The sequence below is a fragment of the Pelophylax lessonae genome, assembly GCF_965119305.1.
Source record: "Pelophylax lessonae genome assembly, chromosome: 9".
Classification (NCBI taxonomy): Eukaryota; Metazoa; Chordata; class Amphibia; order Anura; family Ranidae; genus Pelophylax; species Pelophylax lessonae.
Genome location: NC_138776.1, coordinates 257,848,030 through 257,861,364, shown reverse-complemented (window position 1 = coordinate 257,861,364; position 13,335 = coordinate 257,848,030). Strand labels below are relative to the sequence as shown.

At 43.3% G+C, this 13,335-nt stretch overlaps 3 protein-coding genes across 3 annotated transcripts in view; all 3 read right to left on the bottom strand.

The window, feature by feature from the left end:
• Positions 1-13,335, bottom strand: part of LOC309564402 (uncharacterized protein) — an 880,901-nt gene that overhangs the window by 97,803 nt on the left and 769,763 nt on the right.
• LOC309563418 (uncharacterized protein) overlaps positions 1-13,335 on the bottom strand; it is a gene marked incomplete at its 5' end in the record, with an annotated part of 91,787 nt that overhangs the window by 67,259 nt on the left and 11,193 nt on the right. Inside the window, 3 exons of the mRNA XM_082267815.1 lie at positions 3,546-3,676; positions 4,122-4,229; positions 7,213-8,120. Coding sequence (XP_082123941.1) covers positions 3,546-3,676; positions 4,122-4,229; positions 7,213-8,120 — 1,147 coding nt within the window. The remainder of the gene's footprint in view (positions 1-3,545; positions 3,677-4,121; positions 4,230-7,212; positions 8,121-13,335) is intronic.
• LOC309562889 (uncharacterized protein) lies at positions 460-1,333 on the bottom strand. The gene has a single exon (XM_082267209.1). It carries the CDS (start codon positions 1,184-1,186, stop codon positions 548-550), a length of 639 nt encoding a protein of 212 aa, XP_082123335.1. The 5' UTR covers positions 1,187-1,333; the 3' UTR covers positions 460-547.

The window sequence follows — 13,335 nt, the reverse complement described above, 5'->3', positions numbered from 1 at the left end:
CTCAAAAAAAAAAAGAAATTTAAAAATCAACATTTTTTAACATTTTAGGCCAATTTGTTTTCTGCTACATAATTTTGGTAAAAAAATAAATAAAAAAAATCGCAATAAGCGCATTTTGATTGGTTTGTGCAAAAGTTATCTCGTCTACTAATTACGGAAAAGATTTATGTAATTTTTATTGTTTTTTTTTTTTTTTACTAGTAATGGCGGTGATCTGCAAGTGCCAAGGTTCGCCATCACTGGTCTATGCTCTCCTATGAAAAGGTATCTCGAAAGATCCTAAGGAAGCCTTCCTAAATGTGAGCACTGTAGAAATACAGAGTTGTTCCTTCTTCTTCTATCCTTTTTATGGCGGCGCATAATGTTTGGTGGTCCTCCACCCCACTGTAGTTGGGCATCATGGGAAATGTAGTTCCAAAACATCTAGGGTGCCAAGGTTCACCATTACTGCGGCCTGTATAAACTCATTTCCAATCATACAGTTGTTCTATTGAATGAACAGTTGCTTTATTAGATCATCTTTTTGGGCAAAATATTTTACACGCTCTCAACTGTTAAAGGACGACCCCCGAGCATGAAGTTTCTGATGTCCAACCAAACTTCCTTTCCTAGAGAAACTCTTCCCACACTCTGAACAGGAAAAAGAATTTTCAACCCTATGAATCCTCTGATGTCTAAGAAGTATGCTCTGCTGTGTAAAACATTTCCCGCACTGCGAACAGGAAAAAGGGCGCTCCCCAGTGTGAATCCTCTTGTGCGACTGAAGGCTTGCTTTCTCGGTGAAACATTTCCCGCACTCCGAACAGGAAAAAGGACGCTCCCCAGTGTGACATTTTTGGTGTCTAATGAGAACGCCTTTCTGGGTGAAACATTTCCCGCACACTGAACATGAAAAAGGGCGCTCACCCGTGTGAACTCTCTGGTGTGTTAGAAGGTTTCCTTTTAGAATGAAAGATTTCCCGCACTCTGAGCATAAATAGGGACGCATAGCTGTGTTACTTTCCTCGTGTCCAACCAGTACTATGTTCCCACACACCAAACTTGACAATGAACTCTCTCCTGTGTGATCTCCATGATGTAAAGATTCCTCGGAATTAGATGGATTTATTGTTCTTTCCGCAGTGTTGATATCTGGAGCAAAAGTATGAGATTCATGAAAAGATTCCTCAGGATTGGAGGGATCCATTAATCTCTCCACATGGTAAGGTCTGGGATGTACGTTTCGAGTAATGGGATTCACTTCTGGAGAATATTGTGTGATGTCATTATTCTCTTCCCAACAGTCAGTAGATAAATTATGATGTCTTTCTGTGGTACTCCAGACATAGATCCCATCTGTAGAAAAGCAATATAGAAAAAAAAAAAAAAATTATAAGTATTCTTTATGTCTTCCATTTAATCATTCATATGGTGTACAGTATCTCCTCCTCATTTGTTGGGAACATGACGTTACATTGAGGAATGGAGATGGACCTTTCATATGGTGTACAGTATCTCCTCCTCATTTGTTGGGAACATGACGTTATATTGAGGAATGGAGATGGACCATTCATATGGTGTACAGTATCTTCTCCTCATTTGTTGGGAACATGACGTTATATTGAGAAATAGAGATGGACCTTTCATATGGTGTACAGTATCTCCTTCTCATTTGTTGGGAACATGACGTTATATTGAGGAATGGAGGTGGACCTTTCATATGGTGTACAGTATCTCCTCATTTGTTGAGAACATGACGTTATATTGAGGAATGGAGATGGACCTTTCATATGGTGTACAGTATCTCCTCCTCATTTGTTGGGAACATGACGTTATATTGAGGAATGGAGATGGACCATTCATATGGTGTACAGTATCTTCTCCTCATTTGTTGGGAACATGACGTTATATTGAGAAATAGAGATGGACCTTTCATATGGTGTACAGTATCTCCTTCTCATTTGTTGGGAACATGACGTTATATTGAGGAATGGAGATGGACCTTTCATATGGTGTACAGTATCTCCTAATTTTTATGGAATATTAGATGGAAGTGTTGGTACAACAATGATGCTGCTGTTAGCAGTTAGGTCTCATCCATACAGATGTACTACAGCGTACTATATTAAAAATACACAATTCCTTTAAATAAGACGCTTAGATCATGAACATATTTGGTCAATGTCATCACCCAAGTTCCCTGTTGGCTTCCTTATAATCTGAAACAAACCAGGCGTGAAACTGTCATTTAGTGCCAGAAATGGTATCGTCAATAAATGAATGACTTCCAGCTGCAGCAGCAGGAGGTATGGGCAGGTGGGTGAACTGATCAGTTGTGGTAACTTATGCCTCGTACACACGCATCGATATTTGGCCGTGAATTTTCGGCCAACGTCCGATTTTCGGCTTGTTAGTATGATGCTTTCGACAACCGACTCCGACTTTTCAGCTGAACAAAATCTGGTGTGCATGCTATAAAATTTTTGTTGCCTGTCAACAGAACGGCCGATTTTCCATCAGTCAGTAAAGATTTCGGCAGACAAAAATCTGATGAGCAAGACTGGGCATGCTCAGAGAAGAAAAAACACACGGAAAGTAAACCAGCACATGACATCACTTCTGAAGTTGGTTTTTGTTGGCCGAGAAAATTTGTGTGCAGTCTAGAGCACATTTCAACCAACACAACAACACTGGACAAAAGACGGCCGATTGGTCGTCCGATAATCGTTGTGTGTGTACGAGGCATTAGTGTGCCCATTTACAGAATTGCAAACATCCCTGATATAAGTAAATCTTGCGGTCGACCCGAACCTCACCCTTACCTTTGCTTAAGAGTGCTGAAAATGAGGAATAATCCTCTACAGGAATTTTTTATTTTTCAACAGCTCAATATATTGCTCTAAAAAACATTGAATTGGAGCCTTTTTAATTTCAAATTTCTCGTAGTCTTTGTAGGAAAAACATGGATAAACATTGATCTGGGAAGTTATCCGACTGCCAACTGGAATTAGGAAGGAACTCTTTCACTCCTGTTGGAGATAATTTGGCCAAGCCTTACATGGGTCTTCCCTTATCTGGACCAACTGTCAGTTTTGGATTTTTATTTGATTGAAAGGTGTCCTTTTTATCTATATTTAAATAAAGATACTTTATACTGATAGAAGCAAAATGCAAATGGCTTGTTTTTGCTTTTAGTATGTATTACTTACTTGTGTCTATTTGTAGAGAAGATTCCTCCTGTGTACTTTTCCTTCTCATCTCCCCCTCCTCCATAGACTGCTGATCTCCACTCACCAACGTCTCTTCTTCTTCATCTTTAACCTCAACTTTGATGTCTTTCAGTTCTTCACCCTAAACCCCAAAGATGATCGAATACATTTAATAAAAAAGAAACAAAAAAGTTACAAAGCAAAATGTTTTCTTGTAGCTTAGATATCCTTTTGTGTTCTGGCTGCCCAATCCCATCTACCTGATGATGGTGAGGGATGGTGTGATCTTCCTTTGTCGAATCCCAGGAATACAGAGGCTGGGGACATCTCTCTGATGGGTTTGTGTCACTAAATGACGCCATGATGATGTCGTTGAATTGGTCTTTGTGTACTTCTGAAAACGCCTCCATCACACCAACCTCATCTTCCTCCTCTTTTATCTCTTCTTTAACCTTACTTGAGTTGTTCTGACCTTCCAGTGTGGATTCCTGGGAATACAGAGGACGGGGACATCTCTCTGGTGGGTTCCCATTACTGGATCCATCTGTAGGAAACACACACACTGACTGAATACATTGTTTCTATGTGTTTATCAGATGATGGGGGATCTAGGTGGAGCCTCCGTACTGCTCTCTCCTTTACAATAAAGTCTCCTCTTACCCGGTGATGCGAGGGGCGGCTGATTCTCCATCATGACGTCCTTGTAGAGATCCTTGTGTCCTTCTATATACTCCCACTCCTCCATGGAGAAATAGACAGTGACATCCTGACACCTTATAGGAACCTGACACACACAATGATACAGTCACCATCCAGACACATCCCTTGTCTGTTACTGGATAATGTCCCAGAATTCCCGGCACCGCTCACCTCTCCAGTCAGCAGCTCAATGATCTTATTGGTGACTTCTAGAATCTTCTTGGCACTGGTTACCTCTGTTGTCAGGCAGTGAGGTGGAGGCACTGAGATGGGTGATGTCCTGTGAAGACAGCCGCTGGGTGCTAATGGATCACCAGCTGTTTTCTTTGGTATTCTATAATTCTGAGTAGACACAAAAAAAAAACAATTATCACTACAGACTTCCCATATTCCTCCTCATCTCTACAATCAGGTCTGTGTTTTATTAATAGAGATCAGAGTGATGTCATGTGACCTCCCAGAATCCTCCTCACCTCTCCGGTCAGCTCTGTGTTTTATTAATAGAGATAAGAGTGATGTCATATGACCCTCCCAGAATCCTCCTCACCTCTCCGGTCAGCAGGTAGATGATCTCTAGGGTGAGATTTAATATCCTCTCCGTCATATCGATTTGGTCTTTGTCCATCTTTATTAATGCTGTCATCATATCCCTATAAGATGCTCCTTTCTGTAGAGAAATGATAAACTGAGAATTATCTGGACTTTACTGGGATGAATATCGTCTTGTCACAGTAACTTACCATCTGCGATCCAACGCTGACACCTCCTAGGTTTTAACCTGAGTGTCGCAGCTGCGTGGGTGCAGCCTCAGGTGGTCACAGACTCAGACTCCACTGCACCCACAGCCCATCTTTAGACCATTCCACAATTTCCAGTTTCCTTTACTGATTTCTCTGATGGTTCTCCAAGTGCACTGCCGACACCTTGAATCCTCACTACTCCTTTGACTGCCCCATCGATCTAGTCCCTTTTGGAAGGATCTACCCACTCTCAATCCCCGAGCACATGTCATCTCCGAATGTATATCAAAACATTAAAAAAAAAAGTTTTATCTGGAGATTTACCTGGCTGATTGGAGCCAGTTTTTTATTGTTGAGAAGAAAGATGGAACCCTAAGACCTTGCGTAGACTACAGGGGCCTGAACACCATCGCTCAAATCAAAAAACTGTTTCCGTTGCCCACATCACTCAAATCAAATATCGGTGTCCGTTGCCCCTCCTCTCCAAAAAATTACCTGCATGAAGCCCAGATCTTGAGCGTGCCGCTAAAAGCTTCAATGCTTTCAATCTAGTGATTCCCACATGCTAATGGGTGCAGGGGCCAATCACGCCTGAATAGATAGACAACAAGCAGCAGATAGGAGAGCACACCAAAGCCACCCAATTCTAAGACTTCAAAAGAGGCTTCAGTTTTTCCTCCTCGCAGACTATGCGCTTAGTCCAGTGGTCTCTGGATGCATTTCTTTGCTTGCCTTTACCCCCTTGGGGCACTATTCATTCCACTGATACCAATGATGGGGCACTATTCCTTCCACTAATATCAATGATGGGGCACTATTCCTTCCACTAATACCAATGATGGGACAATATTCCTTCCACTGATACCAATGATGGGGCACTATTCCTTCCACTGACACCAATGATGGGGCACTATTCCTTCCACTGATACCAATGATGGGGCACTATTCCTCCCACTGATACCAATGATGGGGCACTATTCCTCCCACTGACATCAATGATGGGGAACTATTCCTTCCACTGATACCAATGATGGGGCACTATTCCTTCCACTGACAGCAATGATGGGGAACTATTTCTTCCACTGATACCAATGATGGGGCACTATTCCTCCCACTGACACCAATGATGGGACACTGTTCCTTACATTTACACCAATGATGGGGCACTATTCCTTCCACTGATACCAATGATGGGCACTATTCCTCCCACTGACACCAATGATGGGGCACTATTCCTTCCACTGACACCAATGATGGGGCATTAGTCCTCCCACTGACACCATCGATGGGGCACTATTCCTCCCACTGATACGAATGATGGGGCACTATTCCTCCCCCTGATACCAATGATGGGGCACTATTCCTCCCACTAACACCAATGATGGGGCACTATTCCTTCCACTGACACCAATGATGGGGCACTATTCCTTCCACTAATACCAATGATGGGGCACTATTCCTCCCACTAATACCGATGATGGGGCACTATTCCTCCCACTAATACCAATGATGGGGCACTATTCCTCCCACTAATACCAATGATGGGACACTACTTCTCTCCTAATACTAAACATGGGGCACTATACCTCTCACTGATACTGGGACATTTTCTACTCTCTCTGGCCCCCCTAAAGCCTGAAGGACAGTAAACTGTGCCTTTGTTTGGAAAGTTTAGAGACCGTGGCTTAGTCTATGTCTAAGGTGAAGTGTATTAAGAGGGGCATGGTCTGGGAGGAGGAAAAGCCAAAGCCTGTTTTGAAGTCTTAGAATCAAGCAGCTTCGGTGTGCACTCCTATCTTCTGCTTGTTGTCACTGAGAATTAGAATTGGCTGCTTTTTCTTCTGAATTATTTTTCATTGCGAATTTGCACATTTTTGTCCACACTATTTATACCTCATCAGCTTCCCTGAGGTCAGAATATCTCTTGGTAGCGCACTGGTTCTCGCTATTTTTTCTGGAGTTCCGTTGGCTTCAACTTCAGAAGACCATGAAGGTATTAAAACTGAACTTCCAGAATAATGAACTGGAGAAACAGGCTTCAGCTTCTCCTCCTCCTGGACCACACCCCTTTAACACACTTCACCCATTCCTGGGCTTAATCTACATCTATGGCAAAACGTGTTAGGGGGGCATGGTCCTGGAGGAGGAAAATCTAAAGCCTGTTTTGAAGTCTTAGAATCTGACAGTTTTAGCGTGCACTCCTACCTTATGCTTGTTGACAATGAGAAAACCTATCTATATTTCTTACAAATTATTTTTCCTCCTCCAACACTTGGGCAGTAATTTTCATGTCGTAACATCTTTTCCGGAGTTTCGTTGGCTTCCACTTCAGAAGACCATGAAGGTATCAAAACTGAACTTCCAGAATAATGAACTGGAGAAATAGGCTTCAGCTTTTCTTCCTCCTGGACCACACCTCTCTACCACGCTTCACCCATTCCTGGGTTTAATCTATGTCAATGGTGAATTACATTATGGGGCACTGTCTTGGACAAGGCAAAGCTGAAGCCTGTTTTGAGGTCATAGAATCGGGTAGCTTCAGTGTGCACTTCTATCTTCTGCTTTTTGACAATGAGAACACCTACCTGCATTTCTTTCAAATATTCTTCCTCCTCTTTAACACTTGAATGGTAACTTTTATCTTGTAATATCTTTTTCAGAGTTCCATTGACTTCATCTTCATAAGACCTTGAAGGTATCGAAACTGAACCTCCAGCATAATGAACTGTTGCTGTTCGAGTTTTTCCTTCCTCAGTGACAACCTGTTCAGCTAACATTTTCTCTTGAGATGTACTATTTTGTTCTGGAAAATCAACTTCACAAAAGGAAAACTGTAATAATACTGGCTCGACATTGCTAGATATTTGCTCATCTTTCTTATCAGGCGTGGATTTACTCCACAATGTTAATGGAGGAAGGCTAACCAAGTCACACTGAACGGCAATGGAACTGTCATTTTTTCGAAAAGACACTTGTACATTTTTATCTTTGTTGGCATACGGGCTATAAATCTGTATTGGTTTAAGTTTCTGTCCCGGAAAATGTATTGTGTTTGTACCTCTTGACATTGTGAGTTTTGTAGAAGAGAATTTTTTCTTCTTTTTTGCACTAATTTTAAGTAAACTTTCCATCAAAACATCTGAAGTAGAAAGTTCAATTTCCTCAGCCAACATCTGTTGCGATTCCAGATCCGTAGGTGATATTTCATCAAAAATCATTTCTGAAGATGAGGATGGTTCTGGCTCTGGTGAATCAGGAAACATCGGACTGTAAAAATGACTTGAGGATTCAGAAATGTGAGGAGACAGTGATGACTCCTTGCTCTTTATTTCCCCTTCTGACGTTTCCCTCATCAAATTCTGTCGCTTGTAATAAGTATGGTCGCTAAGTTCCTCAATTGATGGTTCTAAGGCTGGTGGCATCTGAAGTGTAGGTATAGCATTGCATCTTAAACAGTGCCCTTTTCCTGTTCCTCGCAGTTCATAGTCATCCACTGTGAAATGATCCGAACAAACTCTATATTTTCCACTGACGCATTTTGCTATACGTGGTACTAGATACTCTATCTCATATTCTTGAAAATTCATATTCTGTAGCCAAAGCTTTATTAGTTTCTCGTTACGAGGGAAAATATGAAGAAGTATGGTTTTCAATTTTGTTTTTCGCCATGAAAATGTACATCCCGGTACAAAACAGCCCGGCATCCTGGAAAAACCCCCAAAAATTTTTTTTTTCCTAAAATAAAAACATTTGTTTACTTAACCGATTGCCGACCTTATCAAGAAAATTACTGAAATCACTCCTTTGCCAAAACCGTATATTCTAACCAGAAAACCAAAAAAAAAAAATCCAAAATTCGGACTTTATAGGCAACTTGGACCACAATGAATTATAAAAAAAATCTATATTTTATTATACATAGAAAACATTACAAAAACTTTTCAACATAAATAGATTGTGTCTACATAAATTGTGTCTATTTATGTGGAAAAGTTTTTTTTTATGTTTTCTATGTATAAAAAATATATACATTTTTTAAAATTCATTGTGGTCCAAGTTGCCTATAACGTCTGAATTATGGGGTTTGTTTCGTTTGCTGACCGTATCACTTACATGTTGGGCGGCTCGGCTGCGCCGGATTACATACTAGGCATGTGGGTATGGGGTACGCGCCTGTGCCGCCTGGAACCCGGCTATGCTGTTATTATCCACAGCAGATGCCGATCAGTGGGTGCCGGAGAATGGATGAATGCTGGCCCCCGCCCATCATCGAGCAGACACACAGGACAGAGCTCTGCCCATGCACACAAGGCAGAGCTCTGTCCTGTCAGCTGGAAAGTAATGTTTTTTCTTCTCCACCCCTTACGCTGATGCCGATAACCGGTTTGTGTTTACATCGTGATCAGCTGTCATTGGACAAAGCTGATCATGTGGTAAAGGGCTGCTGTGATTGACCCTTTACCCCAATCGGTTATCAGCTGTGTCCTAAGGACGTAGCGATCACAGAGTAGGGCGCACGGGAATAGCTAAATTAACCAGTTCCCGCTCATGCTGTAGCTGAAATATGGGTGCAGTGTGAGCCTGCATTGCCGGGAGGGTATTTTGATGTCTCTTTCTGGCTCTCTCTTTATAGCTTGTGGAATTTGGGAAGTATATCAAATGATTCTTCAGAATTTCCAACGGATCGATGTGCCAGAAAGAGACATCAGAATCGTCGCTGTCATCACTTTCCATACCGAATGACGAATTTTCCCACGAATCGCTATCACTCAGTTCTTCAAGTAACTCAGTTTCGCTGTCGCTGTTTTCCAGTTCATCCAAAAGCGCTTTTGCACAAAAAGAACGCTCTTTGGACGCCATGGTCATTCTCTATTTTCCAGGCACAAAGAACTGGAAAAGCACAGGCAGGGCACTGGAAAAGTCACCAGGTGTAATCCTGTGGTGAAATGGCATGATACAGTGTAATCCGTTAGGATCACAGCTTTGTATCATCTCATTTGGTGTATTAACATTTTTGAATTTAGCGCCGGTTCCACCCCCCTGCGTCGCTACACTCGCAGGGAAGGGAACTGGAAGACGGGTCCCGGCATCACCCAAACACAGAGTGAGAGGACAGCGGGGGGATGGCGGGAGGACAGCGGGGGAGGACGGTGGGGGATCGCAAGGGAAGGTGAGTTTTAAAATCTAAAACAACATGCAAAACAATGTACCGCCTTTAGCACAGAAATCCTGACATAATTAGACCTCCAGGGAGGTTAATAGCTGTGTAATTGATATTTAAGGCTACTGTATCTCAGGTTAGTGGGCAAAATGGACACCTGGCAGACCATAGAGCTGTTTTGTGGACCTAAACATGGCGCATCGGAGGTAGCCTGATGTAAATGGCCACCTGCCCGCCCATAGAGCTGTTTTGTGGATCTAATACGTGACGCATCAAGGGTAACCTGATATAAATGGACACCTGGCAGACCACAGAGCTGTTTTGTGGATCTAAACGTGACGCATCGGAGTTAACCTGATGTAAATGGTCAACTGGTCATAAAGCTCTCACGAGTCCACCCGGACCACCCCATCCCATACGGTGCAGACTCTCCTGCCTTCGCTTTAATGTGCTCTGTTTCGAATGCTAAAATTAGTAGTTTGTGGGCGAGCTTGCGTGATGATTTGTGTTTATATTGTCTGCAAATACCTAGTTATATGATGTTGTACCTTTTTTACTATAGTAAGTATAAAAAATTATCTTATTACCTTCTCTGCTGTCAGTTCCAGCAATGTCTCCTCTCTATTTCCTCCCAACTAAATTATTATCCACTTCCTATTTATTACTCTACATCACTTCCTGTCTGTACAAGACATCACTTCCTGTCTGACTACTTCCTGTCTGTACCTGACATCACTTCCTGTCTGTGCCTGACCACTTCCTGTCTATCTGGCATCACTTCCTGTATGCGCTGCACAACATCTGTTTGCAGAGATCACTACCTTGTGGAGAATGTAAAAACTGACACTCACTTTATGTGTTATTATTTTGCTGTCTTGTTCAGTTATGTAGCACACTTTATTAAAAGCCTGGATTTTACATCATTTAAACGTAAATAAACACAAAAATGTAATGCAAAACAACTATTTCTTAGTGTATTAATGCTTACATATATATGTAATTACAGAATGGTGCACATTGGCTGTGAGAGACACCTACTACCAGCCAATCCCAGCAGAGGAGCTAGGGGGCTGGAACTCCTGAGGTAAAAACTATGCTCACTGACTGTTAGGAGACCTTAGAGACAACTACCCCAGCCAATCACAGGAGAGGAGCTAAGGGAGGTGGGAACTCCTGAGCTAACAGCTATATGTGGTGGGCTGTGAGGTGTGAACTGAGAGACACATTCTTCAAGCCAATCCCAGCAGAGGAACTGGAAGGCGGGAACTCCTGAGGTAACAGCTCTGTGAGGTGAGTTGAGGCACATCTTCTCCTGAAACCTCTTTCTGTGGAAACCTATAAAAGCCTCTCCGTGTGAAGCCCCTCCATCGCTAAATAGAAAAAGATACTAAAAACAGCTCCTTCTGGTATCTTCTTCAACAAATCATCGTCCCGCCATGAAAGAACTGTGTGTGGGGATCAGAGAAACGGTCTCTCTGAGGTAAGATAGCTGTCGATAAGGAAGAGTGAAAGTTAAGTTTTGGTTGTTCCCATCTCATTCCTAGCATGTATTTTTTTTTTTTTATATATCAATAAATATAGATAAGAGACGGAGGACACGAAGGATTGTAGACTTTATGCAAAGTTTTAATAAGTACTTCCGCCATCTCCATGACTGGGAACGCCAACAGGCCTCAGTTGAGGGAAAGCTATCTCCCCTAGCAACAGGTGGGCATGTGTCCCCACTTGATAAAGGATGCCATGGAAAGCAACGTCCTCAAGAGATGTGAGAATGTTGAAGCATGAGAAGCCCTAACGAGATGTAAAGGCGAGTGCAGCTAGAGGGGGTTTGCCACCCCTAAGTGTCTCTTGTCCCTGGATACAGAGCAAGGTAATCCGGCCAGGCAGAGGTCTCTGGTTATCCACCAGGTTTCTGTGAAAAAAATGTTTGCAGTTACCATTGGGGACAGTGGAAAGGTGGTTGCCTAGCCCGCAGGGGACTGCCAAAGCTTATGTTGTGCCATCTGCAGTTTTGCACTAGGTAGGCATGTGTCCGCTAGACATAGGATGCCATGGAACGCAACGTCCTTGAGAGATGTGAGAATGCTGAAGCATGAGAAGCCCTAACGAGATGTAAAGGCGAGTGCAGTTAGAGGGGGTATGCCATCCCCAAGTGTCCCTTGTCCCTGGATACAGAGCAAGGTAATCCGGCCGGGCAGAGGTCTCTGGTTATTCACCAAGTTTCTGTGAAAGAACTGTTTGTCGTCACCCTTGGCGACAGTGAAAAGGTGGCTGCCAAAGCTTTTGTTGCGCCATCTGCGGTTTTGCACTAGGTAGGCATGTGTCGCCGCTAGACAAAGGATGCCATGGAAGGCAACATCCTCGAAAGATGTAAGAATGCTGCAGCATGAGAAGCCCTAATGAGACTTAAAGGCGAGTGCAGCTAGAGGGGGTTTTTCCACCCCCAATTGTCCCTTGTCCCTGGATACAGAGCAAGGTAATCCGGCAGGGCAGAGGTCTCTGGTTGTCCACCAAGTTTCTGTTAAAGAACTGTTTGCCTTTACCCTTGGCGACAGTGAAAAGGTGGTTGTCTAGCCTGCAGGGCAATGCCAAAGCATATGTTGCGCCATCTGCGGTTTTGCTGCATGGGTGAAATAGCAGGTCCAAATGGAGCAGAGAAGTTTATAGACTTATCTCAGCCCTCAGAGTTCTCAAATGAAGAAGGTGACACCTCCTGCCATGGTTGGTAAGTCTTTCTTCAAAGATAGAAGTATACTGTATATTTTGTGACAGACAGCCCCAGCCAGTGAAGGGCATTGGTCCAGGGTGGAGTGTATGCGTCATCAGACTTTTGTGGTTTATCAGGTAGACTGGTTGGCTCATTGTAACATGCGACAAAAATAATACCCCTGCCATGTTCAGTGGGCAAACGAAACTCATTCAGGTGAACAGGGTTGTGTTGCAGCCGTTTGCATTGCGGCAGAGTGGTGCAGGCTTCTGAGGGTTAAAATACGCAGGGAGGAAGTGACTTATCCCTTCAAAGCTGCCTGTCAACTGTCCTCTGAAGAGCAATCCACCTTGAATTGCTTCTCAGAGAGTTGGGAAAGGCTGCCACATGTGGAAACAGACCCTGATTTAGCCTTTGTCAGTAACAGGCCGTGACTGGGAACTAAGCAAGCAGTCCCCTGAACAGCCAGATGGCAAGAGGTTTTGTTGTGGTTTGGTGTTCTAATAACCCCCGCGGGGGTGGACTTTGATCCTTTTTTTTTTTCTGTGGATAACTAAAGTGAGCAAGAAACCCTCAGTGCCGGTTCACACTGATCCGACTTGTCAGGCGACTTGGTCGCCTGACAAGTAGCGGTCCATGCTGTGCAATGGAACCGTTCTAATCAGAGCGACTCAAGTCGCTCAAACTTAGAAAGAGGTTCCTGCACCTTTTTTGCAAAGTCGGAGCGACTTGCATTGACTTCCATTATGTGAAGTCGTTGCAAGCCGCACCGAAGTCGCGCCGCACAGGCGACTTCATTAGTCGCCCGAAGTCGGGACGACTTTGAGTCAGAATAGTGTG

Bases quoted from the DNA above. Each gene is read 5' to 3' on its own strand.
- LOC309562889 (XM_082267209.1), bottom strand. From the start codon at position 1,186: ATGGATCCCTCCAATCCTGAGGAATCTTTTCATGAATCTCATACTTTT.